The sequence below is a fragment of the Entelurus aequoreus genome, linkage group LG07, assembly GCF_033978785.1.
Source record: "Entelurus aequoreus isolate RoL-2023_Sb linkage group LG07, RoL_Eaeq_v1.1, whole genome shotgun sequence".
Taxonomy (NCBI): domain Eukaryota; kingdom Metazoa; phylum Chordata; class Actinopteri; order Syngnathiformes; family Syngnathidae; genus Entelurus; species Entelurus aequoreus.
In genome coordinates, this window is record NC_084737.1 from 4905769 (window position 1) to 4929177 (window position 23409).

The following is a 23409-nucleotide window of genomic DNA, read 5'->3' on the forward strand; positions in this document are numbered from 1 at the left end:
TGTTGTTTTTGTTGTTGTTTTTGTCTCTCTGTCTAATCCCCCTCTTGTCCCCACAATTCCCCCCTCTGTCTTCCTTTTTCTCTCTTTCTATCCCCTCCTGCTCCGGCCCGGCTGCACCAAATGATGATATAAATACATTTGATAAAGTCAAATACAAATAAGGCAACAAGAGAAGTATCCTACACTTCTCTTTTGTAAAGTAAATGTGAACAGCCGATATGGGCATCTACATCTACTGTATGATCATCTACATCTACTATATGATCATCTACATCTACTATATGATCATCTACATCTACTATATGATCATCTACATCTACTATATGATCATCTACATCCACTATATGATCATCTACATCTACTATATGATCATCTACATCTACTATATGATCATCTACATCTACTATATGATCATCTACATCTACTATATGATCATCTACATCTACTATATGATCATCTACATCTACTATATGATCATCTACATCTACTATATGATCATCTACTATATGATCATCTACTATATGATCATCTACATCTACTATATGATCATTTACATCTACTATATGATCATCTACATCTACTATATGATCATCTACATCTACTATATGATCATCTACATCTACTATATGATCATCTACATCTACTATATGATCATCTACATCTACGATCATCTACATCTACTATATGATCATCTACATCTACGATCATCTACATCTACTATATGATCATCTACATCTACTATATGATCATCTACATCTACGATCATCTACATCTACTATATGATCATCTACATCTACTATATGATCATCTACATCTACTATATGATCATCTACATCTACTATATGATCATCTACATCTGTTATATGATCATCTACATCTACTATATGATCATCTACATCTACTATATGATCATCTACATCTACTATATGATCATCTACATCTACTATATGATCATCTACATCTACTATATGATCATCTACATCTGCTATATGATCATCTACATCTACTATATGATCATCTACATCTACTATATGATCATCTACATCTACTATATGATCATCTACATCTACTATATGATCATCTACATCTACTATATGATCATCTACATCTACTATATGATCATCTACATCTACTATATGATCATCTACATCTGCTATATGATCATCTACATCTACTATATGATCATCTACATCTACTATATGATCATCTACATCTACTATATGATCATCTACATCTGCTATATGATCATCTACATCTACTATATGATCATCTACATCTGCTATATGATCATCTACATCTACTATATGATCATCTACATCTACTATATGATCATCTACATCTACTATATGATCATCTACATCTACTATATGATCATCTACATCTACTATATGATCATCTACATCTACTATATGATCATCTACATCTGCTATATGATCATCTACATCTACTATATGATCATCTACATCTACTATATGATCATCTACATCTACTATATGATCATCTACATCTGCTATATGATCATCTACATCTACTATATGATCATCTACATCTACTATATGATCATCTACATCTACTGTATGATCATCTACATCTACTATATGATCATCTACATCTACTATATGATCATCTACATCTACTATATGATCATCTACATCTACTATATGATCATCTACATCCACTATATGATCATCTACATCTACTATATGATCATCTACATCTACTATATGATCATCTACATCTACTATATGATCATCTACATCTACTATATGATCATCTACATCTACTATATGATCATCTACATCTACTATATGATCATCTACATCTACTATATGATCATCTACTATATGATCATCTACTATATGATCATCTACATCTACTATATGATCATTTACATCTACTATATGATCATCTACATCTACTATATGATCATCTACATCTACTATATGATCATCTACATCTACTATATGATCATCTACATCTACTATATGATCATCTACATCTACGATCATCTACATCTACTATATGATCATCTACATCTACGATCATCTACATCTACTATATGATCATCTACATCTACTATATGATCATCTACATCTACGATCATCTACATCTACTATATGATCATCTACATCTACTATATGATCATCTACATCTACTATATGATCATCTACATCTACTATATGATCATCTACATCTGTTATATGATCATCTACATCTACTATATGATCATCTACATCTACTATATGATCATCTACATCTACTATATGATCATCTACATCTACTATATGATCATCTACATCTACTATATGATCATCTACATCTGCTATATGATCATCTACATCTACTATATGATCATCTACATCTACTATATGATCATCTACATCTACTATATGATCATCTACATCTACTATATGATCATCTACATCTACTATATGATCATCTACATCTACTATATGATCATCTACATCTACTATATGATCATCTACATCTGCTATATGATCATCTACATCTACTATATGATCATCTACATCTACTATATGATCATCTACATCTGCTATATGATCATCTACATCTACTATATGATCATCTACATCTGCTATATGATCATCTACATCTACTATATGATCATCTACATCTACTATATGATCATCTACATCTGCTATATGATCATCTACATCTACTATATGATCATCTACATCTGCTATATGATCATCTACATCTACTATATGATCATCTACATCTACTATATGATCATCTACATCTACTATATGATCATCTACATCTACTATATGATCATCTACATCTACTATATGATCATCTACATCTACTATATGATCATCTACATCTGCTATATGATCATCTACATCTACTATATGATCATCTACATCTACTATATGATCATCTACATCTACTATATGATCATCTACATCTGCTATATGATCATCTACATCTACTATATGATCATCTACATCTACTATATGATCATCTACATCTACTATATGATCATCTACATCTACTATATGATCATCTACATCTGCTATATGATCATCTACATCTACTATATGATCATCTACATCTACTATATGATTTGCCTGAGAAGCTGGACAGGACAAAAAAAAAAAAAGAAAATGGATGGATGGATGGAAATGAAGTAAGATGGATGAGTTGCAAGTCAGCAGTGTGGGCGGGGCACCAGGTCTGTGTGGGCGGGGCACCAGGTCTGCGTGGGCGGGGCACCAGGTCTATGTGCACGTGCCGCCTGCTCTCGTGTTTTCCCACGCTGCTGCGGACATGAATGAAGAAGAAGGAGAAGAAGGAAAGAGGTAGTGAGTGAGGAGCCAGTTGAGGACCATTGTCCACTTACACGCGTGAGCAGATGACACGACACTAACTAAGCACTTTATTATTATCATTTTCAATCAAAACAATCCTCTTTTGTGGAAGCGGAATCAGTGCTTGCTAGCTTCGGCTCTCAGCCAATCAGCGTCCGCCTCAGCCCTTACGTAAGCAACAAACCACGCCCCTTGTTCCGGACTGAAAGCTGGAACATTTTGTTTTTTTTTGCAGGCACAAAATAATTCTCTGCTCCTTTTTCTTGCTTCACGCTGACTTTGTTCGGAGGCAACAAGAGCGCCACACTTCTAGTCGGGATTCAAGTAATGCGATGTAAACAATGCAAAGCAGGTCCGTGTAACAATGGATGTTTGCGAGCGGAAAAGAGGGATGAAGGTCTGCCGGAGGAATGTGGCCAAAGTCCTCCGCTCCCTCAAGGTGGAGGACAATAACAAGCACCCGGAGCCCATGGACCAGGACCAGGACCAGGACCAGGACCAGGACTACTGCTTCTCCGTCAGCTTCCTGCGGACAGGTAGGCCCGAGTCGTCCTTGCCCCCTCGCTACACCTTGATCCGGGAGGTGGGCCGGGGCAGCTACGGGGTGGTGTACGAGGCCCTCGCCCGGACCAGCGGAGCCCGCTTGGCGGTGAAAAGGCTCCAGTGCGACGCCCCGGAAAACGTGGAACTGGCTTTGGCCGAGTTCTGGGCCCTGACCAGCCTGGAGAACCGACACCAGAACGTGGTCCAGCTGGAGGAGTGCGTCCTGCAGAGGAACGGACTGGCCCAGAAGATGAGCCATGGCAACAAGACCTCCAAACAATACCTGAGACTGGTGGAGACCTCACTCAAAGGTACACGCACCATTTTGCAACTACATCACTCAACTATGCAATACACCACTAAACTATTCAATACACCACTAAACTATTCAATACACCACTAAACTATTCAATACACCACTAAACACACCACTCAACTATGCAATACACCACTAAACTATTCAATACACCACTAAACTATTCAATACACCACTAAACACACCACTCAACTATGCAATAAACCACTAAACTATTCAATACACCACTAAACTATTCAATACACCACTCAACTACACCAGTAAACACACCACTCAACTACACCAGTAAACACACCACTCAACTATTCAATACACCACTAAACTATTCAATACACCACTCAACTACACCAGTAAACACACCACTCAACTACACCAGTAAACACACCACTCAACTATTCAATACACCACTAAACTATTAAATACACCAATAAACTACACCAGTAAACTTAAATACACTAGTAAACACCTAAACTATTAAATACACCAGTAAACACACCACTAAACTATTAAATACACCAGTGAACTACACCAGTAAACTATTAAATGCACCAGTTAACACACCTAAACTATTAAATACACCAGTACACTATTAAATGCACCAGTTAACACACCTAAACTATTAAATACACCAGTGAACTACACCAGTAAACTATAAAATACACCAGTAAACTATTAACTACACAAGTAAACTATTAACTGCACAAGTAATCTATTAAATACACCATTAAACTATTTACACCAGTAAACTATTAACTACACCAGTAAACTATTCAATACACCAATAAACTATACCAGTAAACTATTAAATACACCAATAAACTACACCAGTAAACTTAAATACACTAGTAAACACCTAAACTATTAAATACACCAGTAAACACACCACTAAACTATTAAATACACCAGTGAACTACACCAGTAAACTATTAAATGCACCAGTTAACACACCTAAACTATTAAATACACCAGTACACTATTAAATGCACCAGTTAACACACCTAAACTATTAAATACACCAGTGAACTACACAGGTAAACTATAAAATACACCAGTAAACTATTAACTACACAAGTAAACTATTAACTGCACAAGTAATCTATTAAATACACCATTAAACTATTAACTACACCAGTAAACTATTAACTACACCAGTAAACTATTCAATACACCAATAAACTACACCAGTAAACTATTAAATAGACCAGTAAACACACCACTAAACTATAAAATACACCAGTAAACACACCACTAAACTATACAATACACCAGTAAACTATAAAATACACCAGTAAACTATTAACTACACCAGTAAACTATTAAATACACCAGTAAACACACCACTAAACTATAAAATACACCAGTAAACTATAAAATACACCAGTAAACTATTAGCTACACCAGCAAACTATTAACTACACCAGTAAACTATAAAATACACCAGTAAACTATTAACTATACCAGTAAACTATTAAATACACCAGTAAACTATTAACTATACCAGTAAAGTATTAAATACACCAGTAAACTATTAACTATACCAGTAAACTATTAAATACACCAATAAACTATTAACTATACCAGTAAAGTATTAAATACACCAGTAAACTATTAACTATACCAGTAAAGTATTAAATACACCAGTAAACTATTAACCATACCAGAAAAGTATTAAATACACCAGTAAACTATTAACCATACCAGTAAAGTATTAAATACACCAGTAAACTATTAACTATACCAGTAAAGTATTAAATACACCAGTAAACTATTAACCATACCAGTAAAGTATTAAATACACCAGTAAACTATTAACCATACCAGTAAAGTATTACATACACCAGTAAACTATTAACTATACCAGTAAAGTATTAAATACACCAGTAAACTATTAACCATACCAGTAAAGTATTAAACACACCAGTAAACTATTAACTATACCAGTAAAGTATTAAATACACCAGTAAACTATTAACTATATCAGTAAAGTATTAAATACACCAGTAAACTATTAACTATACCAGTAAAGTATTAAATACACCAGTAAACTATTAACTATACCAGTAAAGTATTAAATACACCAGTAAACTATTAACCATACCAGTAAAGTATTAAATACACCAGTAAACTATTAACCATACCAGTAAAGTATTAAATACACCAGTAAACTATTAACCATACCAGTAAAGTATTAAATACACCAGTAAACTATTAACCATACCAGTAAAGTATTACATACACCAGTAAACTATTAACCATACCACTAAAGTATTACATACACCAGTAAACTATTAACTATACCACTAAAGTATTAAATACACCAGTAAACTATTAACCATACCAGTAAAGTATTAAATACACCAGTAAACTATTAACTATACCAGTAAAGTATTAAACACACCAGTAAACTATTAACTATACCAGTAAAGTATTAAATACACCAGTAAACTATTAACTATACCAGTAAAGTATTAAATACACCAGTAAACTATTAACTATACCAGTAAAGTATCAAATACACCAGTAAACTATTAACTATACCAGTAAAGTATCAAATACACCAGTAAACTATTAACTATACCAGTAAAGTATTAAATACACCAGTAAACTATTAACTATACCAGTAAAGTATGAAATACACCAGTAAACTATTAACCATACCAGTAAAGTATTAAATACACCAGTAAACTATTAACCATACCAGTAAAGTATTAAATACACCAGTAAACTATTAACCATACCAGTAAAGTATTAAATACACCAGTAAACTATTAACTATACCAGTAAAGTATTGAATACACCAGTAAACTATTAACTATACCAGTAAAGTATTGAATACACCAGTAAACTATTAACTATACCAGTAAAGTATTAAATACACCAGGAAACTATTAACTATACCAGTAAAGTATTAAATACACCAGGAAACTATTAACTATACCAGTAAAGTATTAAATACACCAGTAAACTATTAACTATACCAGTAAAGTATTAAATACACCAGTAAACTATTAACCATACCAGTAAAGTATTAAATACACCAGTAAACTATTAACCATACCAGTAAAGTATTAAATACACCAGTAAACTATTAACCATACCAGTAAAGTATTAAATACACCAGTAAACTATTAACCATACCAGTAAAGTATTACATACACCAGTAAACTATTAACCATACCACTAAAGTATTAAATACACCAGTAAACTATTAACTATACCAGTAAAGTATTAAATACACCAGTAAACTATTAACCATACCAGTAAAGTATTAAATACACCAGTAAACTATTAACTATACCAGTAAAGTATTAAACACACCAGTAAACTATTAACTATACCAGTAAAGTATTAAATACACCAGTAAACTATTAACTATACCAGTAATGTATTAAATACACCAGTAAACTATTAACTATACCAGTAAAGTATCAAATACACCAGTAAACTATTAACTATACCAGTAAAGTATTAAATACACCAGTAAACTATTAACTATACCAGTAAAGTATGAAATACACCAGTAAACTATTAACTATACCAGTAAAGTATTAAATACACCAGTAAACTATTAACCATACCAGTAAAGTATTAAATACACCAGTAAACTATTAACCATACCAGTAAAGTATTAAATACACCAGTAAACTATTAACTATACCAGTAAAGTATTGAATACACCAGTAAACTATTAACTATACCAGTAAAGTATTGAATACACCAGTAAACTATTAACTATACCAGTAAAGTATTAAATACACCAGGAAACTATTAACTATACCAGTAAAGTATTAAATACACCAGGAAACTATTAACTATACCAGTAAAGTATTAAATACACCAGTAAACTATTAACTCTACCAGTAAAGTATTAAATACACCAGTAAACTATTAACTATACCAGTAAAGTATTAAATACACCAGTAAACTATTAACTATACCAGTAAAGTATTAAATACACCAGTAAACTATTAACTATACCAGTAAAGTATTAAATACACCAGTAAACTATTAACTATACCAGTAAAGTATTAAATACACCAGTAAACTATTAACTATACCAGTAAACTATTAAATACACCAGTAAACTATTAACTATACCAGTAAACTATTAAATACACCAGTAAACTATTAACTATACCAGTAAACTATTAAATACACCAGTAAACTATTAACTATACCAGTAAACTATTAAATACACCAGTAAACTATTAACTATACCAGTAAAGTATTAAATACACCAGTAAACTATTAACTATACCAGTAGGGTTTTCTAGCACAACCAAATATACTTGACTAAAGATGGTGCTGACACATTTCCCTGACTACAACAGGTGGTGTTGTGAATTGACTAGATATGGTGCTGACACATTTCCCTGACTACAACAGGTGGTGTTGTGAATTGACTAGAGATGGTGCTGACACATTGCCCTGACTACAACAGGTGGTGTTGTGAATTGACTAAAGATGGTGCTGACACATTTCCCTGACTACAACAGGTGGTGTTGTGAATTGACTAAAGATGGTGCTGACACATTGCCCTGACTACAACAGGTGGTGTTGTGAATTGACTAGAGATGGTGCTGACACATTGCCCTGACTACAACAGGTGGTGTTGTGAATTGACTAAAGATGGTGCTGACACATTTCCCTGACTACAACAGGTGGTGTTGTGAATTGACTAAAGATGGTGCTGACACATTGCCCTGACTACAACAGGTGGTGTTGTGAATTGACTAAAGATGGTGCTGACACATTTCCCTGACTACAACAGGTGGTGTTGTGAATTGACTAAAGATGGTGCTGACACATTGCCCTGACTACAACAGGTGGTGTTGTGAATTGACTAAAGATGGTGCTGACACATTTCCCTGACTACAACAGGTGGTGTTGTGAATTGCCTAGAGATGGTGCTGACACATTGCCCTGACTACAACAGGTGGTGTTGTGAATTGACTAGAGATGGTGCTGACACATTTCCCTGACTACAACAGGTGGTGTTGTGAATTGACTAGAGATGGTGCTGACACATTGCCCTGACTACAACAGGTGGTGTTGTGAATTGACTAAAGATGGTGCTGACACATTTCCCTGACTACAACAGGTGGTGTTGTGAATTGACTTAAGATGGTGCTGACACATTGCCCTGACTACAACAGGTGGTGTTGTGAATTGACTAAAGATGGTGCTGACACATTTCCCTGACTACAACAGGTGGTGTTGTGAATTGACTAAAGATGGTGCCGACACATTGCCCTGACTACAACAGGTGGTGTTGTGAATTGACTAAAGATGGTGCTGACACATTTCCCTGACTACAACAGGTGGTGTTGTGAATTGACTAAAGATGGTGCTGACACATTTCCCTGACTACAACAGGTGGTGTTGTGAATTGACTAAAGATGGTGCTGACACATTGCCCTGACTACAACAGGTGGTGTTGTGAATTGACTAAAGATGGTGCTGACACATTTCCCTGACTACAACAGGTGGTGTTGTGAATTGACTAAAGATGGTGCTGACACATTTCCCTGACTACAACAGGTGGTGTTGTGAATTGACTAAAGATGGTGCTGACACATTTCCCTGACTACAACAGGTGGTGTTGTGAATTGACTAGAGATGGTGCTGACACATTTCCCTGACTACAACAGGTGGTGTTGTGAATTGACTAGAGATGGTGCTGACACATTGCCCTGACTACAACAGGTGGTGTTGTGAATTGACTAAAGATGGTGCTGACACATTTCCCTGACTACAACAGGTGGTGTTGTGAATTGACTAGAGATGGTGCTGACACATTTCCCTGACTACAACAGGTGGTGTTGTGAATTGACTAGAGATGGTGCTGACACTTTGCCCTGACTACAACAGGTGGTGTTGTGAATTGACTAAAGATGGTGCTGACACATTTCCCTGACTACAACAGGTGGTGTTGTGAATTGACTAAAGATGGTGCTGACACATTGCCCTGACTACAACAGGTGGTGTTGTGAATTGACTAAAGATGGTGCTGACACATTTCCCTGACTACAACAGGTGGTGTTGTGAATTGACTAAAGATGGTGCTGACACATTGCCCTGACTACAACAGGTGGTGTTGTGAATTGACTAAAGATGGTGCTGACACATTTCCCTGACTACAACAGGTGGTGTTGTGAATTGCCTAGAGATGGTGCTGACACATTGCCCTGACTACAACAGGTGGTGTTGTGAATTGACTAGAGATGGTGCTGACACATTGCCCTGACTACAACAGGTGGTGTTGTGAATTGACTAGAGATGGTGCTGACACATTGCCCTGACTACAACAGGTGGTGTTGTGAATTGACTAAAGATGGTGCTGACACATTGCCCTGACTACAACAGGTGGTGTTGTGAATTGACTAAAGATGGTGCTGACACATTTCCCTGACTACAACAGGTGGTGTTGTGAATTGACTAAAGATGGTGCTGACACATTGCCCTGACTACAACAGGTGGTGTTGTGAATTGACTAAAGATGGTGCTGACACATTTCCCTGACTACAACAGGTGGTGTTGTGAATTGACTAAAGATGGTGCTGACACATTTCCCTGACTACAACAGGTGGTGTTGTGAATTGACTAAAGATGGTGCTGACACATTTCCCTGACTACAACAGGTGGTGTTGTGAATTGACTAGAGATGGTGCTGACACATTTCCCTGCCTACAACAGGTGGTGTTGTGAATTGACTAGAGATGGTGCTGACACATTTCCCTGACTACAACAGGTGGTGTTGTGAATTGACTAGAGATGGTGCTGACACATTTCCCTGACTACAACAGGTGGTGTTGTGAATTGACTAGAGATGGTGCTGACACATTGCACTGACTACAACAGGTGGTGTTGTGAATTGACTAGAGATGGTGCTGACACATTTCCCTGACTGCAACAGGTGGTGTTGGGAATTGACTAAAGATGGTGCTGTACATGTAAATATGTGTACAGTTAGTGTACATGTGAATATGTGTACAGTTAGTGTACATGTAAGTATGTGTACAGTTAGTGTACATGTAAGTATGTGTACAGTTAGTGTACATGTAAATATGTGTACAGTTAGTGTACATGTAAGTATGTGTACAGTTAGTGTACATGTGATAATGTGTACAGTTAGTGTACATGTAAATATGTGTACAGTTAGTGTACATGTAAATATGTGTACAGTTAGTGTACATGTAAGTATGTGTACAGTTAGTGTACATGTAAATATGTGTACAGTTAGTGTACATGTATGTGTACAGTTAGTGTACATGTAAATATGTGTACAGTTAGTGTACATGTAAGTATGTGTACAGTTAGTGTACATGTGAATATGTGTACAGTTAGTGTACATGTGAATATGTGTACAGTTAGTGTACATGTGAATATGTGTACAGTTAGTGTACATGTAAATATGTGTACAGTTAGTGTACATGTAAGTATGTGTACAGTTAGTGTACATGTAAATATGTGTACAGTTAGTGTACATGTAAGTATGTGTACAGTTAGTGTACATGTAAATATGTGTACAGTTAGTGTACATGTATGTGTACAGTTAGTGTACATGTAAGTATGTGTACAGTTAGTGTACATGTAAGTATGTGTACAGTTAGTGTACATGTAAATATGTGTACAGTTAGTGTACATGTATGTGTACAGTTAGTGTACATGTAAGTATGTGTACAGTTAGTGTACATGTAAGTATGTGTACAGTTAGTGTACATGTAAATATGTGTACAGTTAGTGTACATGTATGTGTACAGTTAGTGTACATGTAAGTATGTGTACAGTTAGTGTACATGTGAATATGTGTACAGTTAGTGTACATGTGAATATGTGTACAGTTAGTGGGCACAAAGAGAAGATGGTGTCAAAAAGAATACGATGTACTTGCTGGCTTTACTAACACTGAACATTTATTTCCGCACTTTGCACTTTCACATTTGAAATTATTGAGTATTTTAGTGACTTCTCACTGCCTTGTTGTGGTCAGCCTGCCCTGTGTTATTGTTGTTGTGGTCAGCCTGCCCTGTGTTATTGTTGTTGTGGTCAGCCTGCCCTGTGTTATTGTTGTTGTGGTCAGTCTGCCCTGTGTAATTGTTGTTGTGGTCAGCCTGCCCTGTGTTATTGTTGTTGTGGTCAGCCTGCCCTGTGTTATTGTTGTTGTGGTCAGTCTGCCCTGTGTTATTGTTGTTGTGGTCAGCCTGCCCTGTGTTATTGTTGTTGTGGTCAGCCTGCCCTGTGTTATTGTTGTTGTGGTCAGCCTGCCCTGTGTTATTGTTGTTGTGGTCAGTCTGCCCTGTGTTATTGTTGTTGTGGTCAGTCTGCCCTGTGTTATTGTTGTTGTGGTCAGTCTGCCCTGTGTTATTGTTGTTGTGGTCAGTCTGCCCTGTGTTATTGTTGTTGTGGTCAGCCTGCCCTGTGTTATTGTTGTTGTGGTCAGTCTGCCCTGTGTTATTGTTGTTGTGGTCAGCCTGCCCTGTGTTATTGTTGTTGTGGTCAGTCTGCCCTGTGTTATTGTTGTTGTGGTCAGCCTGCCCTGTGTTATTGTTGTTGTGGTCAGCCTGCCCTGTGTTATTGTTGTTATGGTCAGCCTGCCCTGTGTTATTGTTGTTGTGGTCAGCCTGCCCTGTGGACAACAAGTCATGTGTCTAGTGTTGTTCTAGCAGTTATTGTTGTTGTTATCTTGCAGTGTTGTTCTAGCAGTTATTGTTGTTGTTATCTTGCAGTGTTGTTCTAGCAGTTATTGTTGTTGTTATCTTGCAGTGTTGTTCTAGCAGTTATTGTTGTTGTTATCTTGCAGTGTTGTTCTAGCAGGGTGTCCATAGTGCAGCCATTTTCTAACGGCACATTGTAAAAATGCTATTACTAAACAACATTGACAAATAAAAGAGCGTATAGGTGAGATGGAATGGTAAAAAGTTGCAATATTGAGTCTAATAACACAAAGGTTTTTTTTTCTGAAACTGTCATTGCTCAAAAAAATAATGACTCAAAATCTATGTTGTTATGAATTATTGAAGGCTCCAATTACAAATATTACATTTTGACAGATTTGTAGACAAAATGTTGCTTTTTTGTGTGTTTGCCATAAAAAAGAAAGTCTTCCATTAAAAAAAGGGCATAAAACAAACATAAAATAAAAAACATACACAAATGAAGAAAAAGTTATAATCGATTGATAGATCTGAAGTTGATTTAGAGATTTAAGCATTGAAAGGAAAACAAGAAAATGTAATGTTTGACTTATTTGAACACTTTTATGCGTTGGGCCTTCTAGATCCCTGATGATGTTAGTGCTCAAACAATTACTATCAATCAAAATCAATGTTATTGATTTATTGAAGGCTCCAATTACTTCACATCAAATATTCTACTTTGAAAATGTTTCAGGGGTGATTGTTGCATATTTTGTGCTTTTGCAGGTTTTTCTTGGACACAAAGCATGAAACTAAAAAAAGAATACAAATAAAACTTTGTATCGACAGCTCTAAAGTTGATCCAGAGATTTTAGCGGTGACATTTTTTTTAATACATGACATATTTTTACAATTTGTATTACTTCCAAGTCCAATTCCAAGTCCCAGGGACCACACTTGAAAAAAATGCAGGATTATATTTTTCAGTGTGTGGCAAAGAATTCTAGTAATCCTTCCTGCCTTCCTTCCAAAGCAGCGTTTGGAAGACAAGTGGGACTTTACTTTTGCACAAACTTCTTTGGCGTCATGAAAGTCTACATTAAGGATGTCAGCACTTTTCCCACTGAGGGCCACACACTGAATAATCAAAGCATGTGGGGGCCATTTTCATTTATTTCAATTTCAAAGCCAGTTGAATTTTTTTGAAATCAACAATACATGATAAATATCAGACAGATAATTGTCCTGCCGAAATGAGGAAGTAGGATAAATCCTAAAAAATAGCCCTTAAAACCATTCTTTTTGAATGCACCTATGAGGCCAGATGAGCTGTATTGTGCTGTATATGTTATGTGTGTATACCAGTCAGTATGTGTGTATACCAGTCAGTATGCATGTATACCAGTCAGTATGTGTGTATACCAGTCAGTATGTGTGTATACCAGTCAGTATGTGTTATTTGTGTATACCAGTCAGTACGTATTGTGTGTATACCAGTCAGTATGTATTATGTGTGTCTACCAGTCAGTATGTATTATGTGTGTATACCAGTCAGTATGTATTATGTGTGTCTACCAGTCAGTATGTATTATGTGTGTATACCAGTCAGTATGTATTATGTGTGTCTACCAGTCAGTATGTGTTATGTGTGTATACCAGTCAGTATGTATTATGTGTGTCTACCAGTCAGTATGTGTTATGTGTGTATACCAGTCAGTATGTATTATGTGTGTCTACCAGTCAGTATGTATTATGTGTGTCTACCAGTCAGTATGTATTATGTGTGTCTACCAGTCAGTATGTATTATGTGTGTCTACCAGTCAGTATGTATTATGTGTGTCTACCAGTCAGTATGTGTTATGTGTGTATACCAGTCAGTATGTATTATGTGTGTCTACCAGTCAGTATGTATTATGTGTGTATACCAGTCAGTATGTATTATGTGTGTATACCAGTCAGTATGTATTATGTGTGTCTACCAGTCAGTATGTATTATGTGTGTCTACCAGTCAGTATGTATTATGTGTGTCTACCAGTCAGTATGTATTATGTGTGTCTACCAGTCAGTATGTATTATGTGTGTCTACCAGTCAGTATGTATTATGTGTGTCTACCAGTCAGTATGTATTATGTGTGTCTACCAGTCAGTATGTATTATGTGTGTCTACCAGTCAGTATGTATTATGTGTGTATACCAGTCAGTATGTATTATGTGTGTCTACCAGTCAGTATGTATTATGTGTGTCTACCAGTCAGTATGTATTATGTGTGTCTACCAGTCAGTATGTGTTATGTGTGTCTACCAGTCAGTATGTGTTATGTGTGTCTACCAGTCAGTATGTGTTATGTGTGTCTACCAGTCAGTATGAGTTGGACTATGAACATCTATCCATGTATTTGTAAAAAGATCCTCCACTTGTGCTGATGTGTTAGATTGTCAGCAGTTCCTAACCCTGAGAAGCCATAACTGATGTGTCTGTGCAGGGGAGCGCATTCTGGGTTACCCAGAGGAGCCTTGTTACCTGTGGTTCGTCATGGAGTTCTGCGAAGGGGGCGACCTCAACCAGTACATCTTGTCCCGTCGGCCCGACCCCCAGACCAACAGGAGTTTTATGCGCCAGCTGACCAGCGCCGTGGCTTTCCTGCACAAGAACAACATTGTTCACCGGGACTTGAAGCCCGACAACATCCTCATCTCCCAGAAGTCTGGTGCACCCGTTGTCAAAGTGGCTGACTTTGGCCTAAGTAAAGTGTGCGCTGGCCTGAGTTCTAAGAACACTGAGGAAGTGCACTCGGCAGGCAGAGGCAGCAACCAGGACAACATGGTCAACATCAACAAGTTGTGGTTGTCCTCGGCCTGTGGCTCGGACTTCTACATGGCCCCTGAGGTGTGGGAGGGCCACTACACGGCCAAGGCGGACATCTTTGCTTTGGGCATCATCATCTGGGCCATGATCGAGCGGATCACGTTCATCGACGCAGAGTCCAAACGCGAGCTGCTGGGCACGTACATCCGACAAGGCTCGGAGATCGTGCCGGTGGGCGAGGCGCTGTTGGAGAACCCCAAGTTGGTCCTCCACATCCCTCAGAAGGCCCGGAGCTCCATGTCAGAGGGGGTGAAGAATCTCCTCCAGGACATGCTGGCCTTCAACCCTCAGGAGCGACCAGACGCCTGCCAGCTGGAGATGCTGATGGACCGGGTCACCTGTGCCGCGTGACTTCTTTCTTGTCCAGGTAAGATGGACTTCCTGCCTCTTCATCTCTATCTTCTAACAAGTGGGAGGGTTACATGCTCAATCTACTTCCTGCTTCTTCATCTCTATCTTGTAACAAGTGGGAGGGTTACATGCTCAATCTACTTCCTGCCTCTTCATCTCTATCTTGTAACAAGTGGGAGGGATACATGCTCAATCTACTTCCTGCCTCTTCATCTCTATCTTGTAACAAGTGGGAGGGTTACATGCTCAATCTACTTCCTGCTTCTTCATCTCTATCTTGTAACAAGTGGGAGGGTTACATGCTCAATCTACTTCCTGCCTCTTCATCTCTATCTTGTAACAAGTGGGAGGGTTACATGCTCAATCTACTTCCTGCTTCTTCATCTCTATCTTGTAACAAGTGGGAGGGTTACATGCTCAATCTACTTCCTGCCTCTTCATCTCTATCTTGTAACAAGTGGGAGGGTTACATGCTCAATCTACTTCCTGCCTCTTCATCTCTATCTTGTAACAAGTGGGAGGGTTACATGCTCAATCTACTTCCTGCCTCTTCATCTCTATCTTGTAACAAGTGGGAGGGTTACATGCTCAATCTACTTCCTGCTTCTTCATCTCTATCTTGTAACAAGTGGGAGGGTTACATGCTCAATCTACTTCCTGCTTCTTCATCTCTATCTTGTAACAAGTGGGAGGGTTACATGCTCAATCTACTTCCTGCCTCTTCATCTCTATCTTGTAACAAGTGGGAGGGTTACATGCTCAATCTACTTCCTGCTTCTTCATCTCTATCTTGTAACAAGTGGGAGGGTTACATGCTCAATCTACTTCCTGCTTCTTCATCTCTATCTTGTAACAAGTGGGAGGGTTACATGCTCAATCTACTTCCTGCCTCTTCATCTCTATCTTGTAACAAGTGGGAGGGTTACATGCTCAATCTACTTCCTGCTTCTTCATCTCTATCTTGCTTAGGGCTGGGCCATTATTAATATCTCCATATTACTACTTCTTACTTTCTCTCACCTATGTCTTACCCTAAGTTTCCTACTTTGTATCTTCTCTTACCTAATTCTTACCTAGGTTTGACCTGCTTCTTACCTTGTGTGCATAGAGGAGAACATGATTAGCCAGAATTCAAACCTTCTTTTGGCGGCCAGTGAGCCAGAGCTAATCTTGCCTGTCATGGAATGTAGTTGGTAAATAAAGAAAGCTTTCAGCAAGCTCACACGCCAATGGAGAGGAAATCACTTCCTTGAACAAGTCGTAAACATAACAATAATAATAATAATAATAATAAGAGCAGGTTGTCAACTACGTGCATGGTCACCTGACACAACACTTTTATTCTCATTCATGTCACATGTCAATATGTTCCATACTTACATTCATGTCACATGTCAATATGTTCCATACTTACATTCATGTCACATGTCAATATGTTCCATACTTACATTCATGTCAATATGTTCCATACTTACATTCATGTCACATGTCAATATGTTCCATACTTACATTCATGTCACATGTCAATATGTTCCATACTTACATTCATGTCAATATGTTCCATACTTACATTCATGTCACATGTCAATATGTTCCATACCTAGCAGCGGTAGAAAATAGATGGATAGAATATAAAACATGTTTTCAGTTATTTCACCTTTTTTTGTCAAGTACATAACTCCACATGTGTTCATTCATAGTTTGATGTGACAATCTACAAAGTAATAAAGAAAACATAGCATTGAATGAGGAGAAGGCCTGTTCTGTATATATGAATAATATACTTGACATGCAGTATATATGAATAATATACTTGACATGCAGTATATATGAATAATATACTTGACATGCAGTATATATGAATAATATACTTGACATGCAGTATATATGAATAATATACTTGACATGCAGTATATATGAATAATATACTTGACATGCAGTATATATGAATAATATACTTTACATGCAGTATATATGAATAATATACTTGACATGCAGTATATATGAATAATATACTTGACATGCAGTATATATGAATAATATACTTGACATGCAGTATATATGAACAATTACTTTATATGCAGTATATATGAATAATATACTTGACATGCAGTATATATGAATAATATACTTGACATGCAGTATATATGAACAATTACTTTATATGCAGTATATATGAATAATATACTTGACATGCAGTATATATGAATAATATACTTGACATGCAGTATATATGAATAATATACTTGACATGCAGTATATATGAATAATATACTTGACATGCAGTATATATGAATAATATACTTGACATGCAGTATATATGAACAATTACTTTATATGCAGTATATATGAATAATATACTTGACATGCAGTATATATGAATAATATACTTGACATGCAGTATATATGAACAATTACTTTATATGCAGTATATATGAATAATATACTTGACATGCAGTATATATGAATAATATACTTGACATGCAGTATATATGAATAATATACTTGACATGCAGTATATATGAATAATATACTTGACATGCAGTATATATGAATAATATACTTGACATGCAGTATATATGAATAATATACTTGACATGCAGTATATATGAATAATATACTTGACATGCAGTATATATGAATAATATACTTGACATGCAGTATATATGAATAACATACTTGACATTGATTTGATTATTAGCCGCATGCTGGGGGAGCCCAAAAATGTGTTTGTTTGAAGCTAAGCTTTTCATTGGCCAGTGAGTGTCAGAGCAGGCGGTGACATAACGCCTCACCATTGTTGATGCACGCCATGTTGATGCACACCATGTTGATGCACGCCATGGTGCGCCACATGACTTCTCTGGCACTTACGTAACAGGCCAGCAGGGATTACTGTGCTGAACATTGACGTGGGGAGGGCAGGTCACATGGAGGTATTGCTGACATCAGCAAACTTACCATGTAATAGGCTGGAAGACTAAAGGGGACAGGAAGTGTTCATTTCTTTATTAGTCCAGTCAATGGAGGGCTGCTCTTCATGACACAATACATGAATATTAAGGCTGCACCCATCCCATACTGATATGGCATCAACACAAGTATGGGCTTGCATCTCAAATATTACACATAAGCACTCTGATACAAGCAGGCCGGCAGCGTGTTTACTTGTGTGCGGTATCACGTGCGATACAAGCAGTCCTGCAGCGTGTTTACTTGTGTGCGGTATCACGTGCGATACAAGCAGTCCTGCAGCGTGTTTACTTGTGTGCGGTATCACGTGCGATACAAGCAGTCCTGCAGCGTGTTTACTTGTGTGCGGTATCACGTGCGATACAAGCAGTCCTGCAGCGTGTTTACTTGTGTGCGGTATCACGTGCGATACAAGCAGTCCTGCAGCGTGTTAACTTGCGTGCGATATCACGTGCGATACAAGCAGTCCTGCAGCGTGTTTACTTGTGTGCGGTATCACGTGCGATACAAGCAGTCCTGCAGCGTGTTTACTTGTGTGAGATATCACGTGCGATACAAGCAGTCCTGCAGCGTGTTAACTTGCATGCGGTATCACGTGCGATACAAGCAGTCCTGCAGCGTGTTTATTTGTGTGCGGTATCACGTGCGATACAAGCAGTCCTGCAGCGTGTTTACTTGTGTGCGGTATCACGTGCGATACAAGCAGTCCTGCAGCGTGTTTACTTGTGTGCGGTATCACGTGCGATACAAGCAGTCCTGCAGCGTGTTTACTTGTGTGCGGTATCACGTGCGATACAAGCAGTCCTGCAGCGTGTTAACTTGCGTGCGATATCACGTGCGATATCACGTGCGATACAAGCAGTCCTGCAGCGTGTTTACTTACGTGCGGTATCACGTGCGATACAAGCAGTCCTGCAGCGTGTTTACTTGTGTGCGGTATCACGTGCGATACAAGCAGTCCTGCAGCGTGTTTACTTGTGTGAGATATCACGTGCGATACAAGCAGTCCTGCAGCGTGTTAACTTGCGTGCGATATCACGTGCGATACAAGCAGTCCTGCAGCGTGTTTACTTGCGTGCGGTATCACGTGCGATACAAGCAGTCCTGCAGCGTGTTTACTTGTGTGCGGTATCACGTGCGATACAAGCAGTCCTGCAGCGTGTTTACTTGCGTGCGGTATCACGTGCGATACAAGCAGTCCTGCAGCGTGTTTACTTGCGTGCGATATCACGTGCGATACAAGCAGTCCTGCAGCGTGTTTACTTGTGTGTGATATCACGTGCGATACAAGCAGTCCTGCAGCGTGTTAACTTGCGTGCGATATCACGTGCGATACAAGCAGTCCTGCAGCGTGTTTACTTGCGTGCGGTATCACGTGCGATACAAGCAGTCCTGCAGCGTGTTAACTTGCGTGCGGTATCACGTGCGATACAAGCAGTCCTGCAGCGTGTTAACTTGCGTGCGATATCACGTGCGATACAAGCAGTCCTGCAGCGTGTTTACTTGCGTGCGGTATCACGTGCGATACAAGCAGTCCTGCAGCGTGTTAACTTGCGTGCGGTATCACGTGCGATACAAGCAGTCCTGCAGCGTGTTAACTTGCGTGCGATATCACGTGCGATACAAGCAGTCCTGCAGCGTGTTTACTTGTGTGCGATATCACGTGCAATACAAGCAGTCCTGCAGCGTGTTTACTTGCGTGCGATATCAAGTGCGATACAAGCAGTCCTGCAGCGTGTTTACTTGCGTGCGGTATCACGTGCGATACAAGCAGTCCTGCAGCGTGTTTACTTGCGTGCGGTATCACGTGCGATACAAGCAGTCCTGCAGCGTGTTTACTTGTGTGCGATATCACGTGCGATACAAGCAGTCCTGCAGCGTGTTTACTTGTGTGCGATATCACGTGCGATACAAGCAGTCCTGCAGCGTGTTTACTTGCGTGCGGTATCACGTGCGATACAAGCAGTCCTGCAGCGTGTTTACTTGCGTGCGGTATCACGTGCGATACAAGCAGTCCTGCAGCGTGTTTACGTCTGCAAAGTTGGACGGTTACCATCTGAATGTCCTCCAATAAACACACAATTTCCTCTTTTTGATTGAAGTCATTTACAAAAGGTAAACATGCTAGGCTATAGGCCACTAGCAGCTACACAACGGCCAAGCACACAAGCGTAATAATAATTGAAGAATGTAAAACAGCACATCTGTCAATGTAAACATATTACTTGTACATACAAAGTCTGCAAGGCAGAAGCATATTAGAAAGTATCCAGTAACAAACGTGTCCGCATCATTCAATTTACTGCATCATGAACTTAAAGTGTGGCCCATCCATTTTCTACCACTTGTCCCTCTCTGGGTGCTGGAGCCTATCCCTGCTGCATTGGAGTGGAAGGCCAAGTCGCCACCACAGATAGACATTTAATTTGATTCATTAGTCTTAAAACAATGTTTTATCCATATTTTCAAATGTTGCTTTTTGTACAATGTACTTTGTTGAGATTTTTTTCAAGTGTTTACAGAATTTTAATTACTTTTTTAAAATGAAAAACAACTAGCAGCAAATCTAGCATCTTCTTCTGGTGTTATAATAGAATGTACTGGTGTTTAGAGACTCTACTATTGCAACAAGACATCAACAGTAGGCTAAAACTAACCTGTCTGGCCACGGTCTAAACCCTACTACTATTGCAACAAGACATCAACAGTAGGGTAAAACTAATCTGTCTGGCCACGGTCTAAACCCTACTACTATTGCAACAAGACATCAACAGTAGGGTAAAACTAACCTGTCTGGCCACGGTCTAAACCCTACTACTATTGCAACAAGACATCAACAGTAGGGTAAAACTAACCTGTCTGGCCACGGTCTAAACCCTACTACTATTGCAACAAGACATCAACAGTAGGGTAAAACTAACCTGTCTGGCCACGGTCTAAACCCTACTACTATTGCAACAAGACATCAACAGTAGGGTAAAACTAAACTGTCTGGCCACGGTCTAAACCCTACTACTATTGCAACAAGACATCAACAGTAGGGTAAAACTAATCTGTCTGGCCACGGTCTAAACCCTACTACTATTGCAACAAGACATCAACAGTAGGCTAAAACTAACCTGTCTGGCCACGGTCTAAACCCTACTACTATTGCAACAAGACATCAACAGTAGGGTAAAACTAATCTGTCTGGCCACGGTCTAAACCCTACTACTATTGCAACAAGACATCAACAGTAGGGTAAAACTAACCTGTCTGGCCACGGTCTAAACCCTACTACTATTGCAACAAGACATCAACAGTAGGCTAAAACTAACCTGTCTGGCCACGGTCTAAACCCTACTACTATTGCAACAAGACATCAACAGTAGGGTAAAACTAATCTGTCTGGCCACGGTCTAAACCCTACTACTATTGCAACAAGACATCAACAGTAGGGTAAAACTAATCTGTCTGGCCACGGTCTAAACCCTACTACTATTGCAACAAGACATCAACAGTAGGGTAAAACTAACCTGTCTGGCCACGGTCTAAACCCTACTACTATTGCAACAAGACATCAACAGTAGGGTAAAACTAACCTGTCTGGCCACGGTCTAAACCCTACTACTATTGCAACAAGACATCAACAGTAGGGTAAAACTAATCTGTCTGGCCACGGTCTAAACCCTACTACTATTGCAACAAGACATCAACAGTAGGGTAAAACTAATCTGTCTGGCCACGGTCTAAACCCTACTACTATTGCAACAAGACATCAACAGTAGGGTAAAACTAAACTGTCTGGCCACAGTCTAAACCCAGCTGATGTTCCCTATTAGCATGCTTGATATTTGCACATTTCCTAGATGGCTGTATATGTGCTTACGTCCACATCACAGACATGCTGACAACACTCCAGTCAAATGCGTGCGTCTTGTTTACATCTGGGTTGGGCAGCACTTTTCGCTAATCAAAGTCTTTTTTTGGTGGTTGAGTTTTCACTTGTCTATAGTGTGCAAATAATAGGCTATATATATCAATTCGTACTGTAGCTGGTGGTAATGTTTAATATTGGTGTGGTTTGGATTCAATGTCAGTTTTTTCCATGTTTGCAAACACACTGTCCATGTCTGAAAGGTGATTGGTGGAGAATGAGGAAGGCGGGGAAGTGGAGATGAAAGTGGGTACACGGGAGGTAAAACCTGTTGAAATGCTGCCATTTGTTACCATACCATTGGTAATAAAAGGTAAAAATGGTGTCTGTAATTTCTTCAATATATTATATTACTTTCATTTGTTTTCAAGCAATAAAAAGGTAATTTCAAGGTGTGGCGGTAATAAAAATGTTCCATTAAGCAATCTCACTGACGGATGATTGGCAGCGATGGGAAGATAGACCTGATCA

At 38.3% G+C, this 23409-nt stretch overlaps 1 protein-coding gene across 3 annotated transcripts in view; it reads left to right on the forward strand.

The window, feature by feature from the left end:
• Positions 1 to 3272: 3272 nt before the first annotated feature.
• The window catches only part of LOC133652917 (serine/threonine-protein kinase 35-like), a 72794-nt gene continuing 52657 nt past the window's right edge, over positions 3273 to 23409 (forward strand). For all 3 annotated transcript variants that reach the window (XR_009826629.1, XR_009826630.1, XM_062051865.1), the window contains exons 1-2: positions 3273 to 4186; positions 15316 to 16065. Coding sequence is in view for 1 of the 3 variants with exons in the window: in XM_062051865.1 (XP_061907849.1) it covers positions 3697 to 4186; positions 15316 to 16049 (1224 nt within the window). In the remaining 2 variants the exon portion in view is untranslated. The remainder of the gene's footprint in view (positions 4187 to 15315; positions 16066 to 23409) is intronic.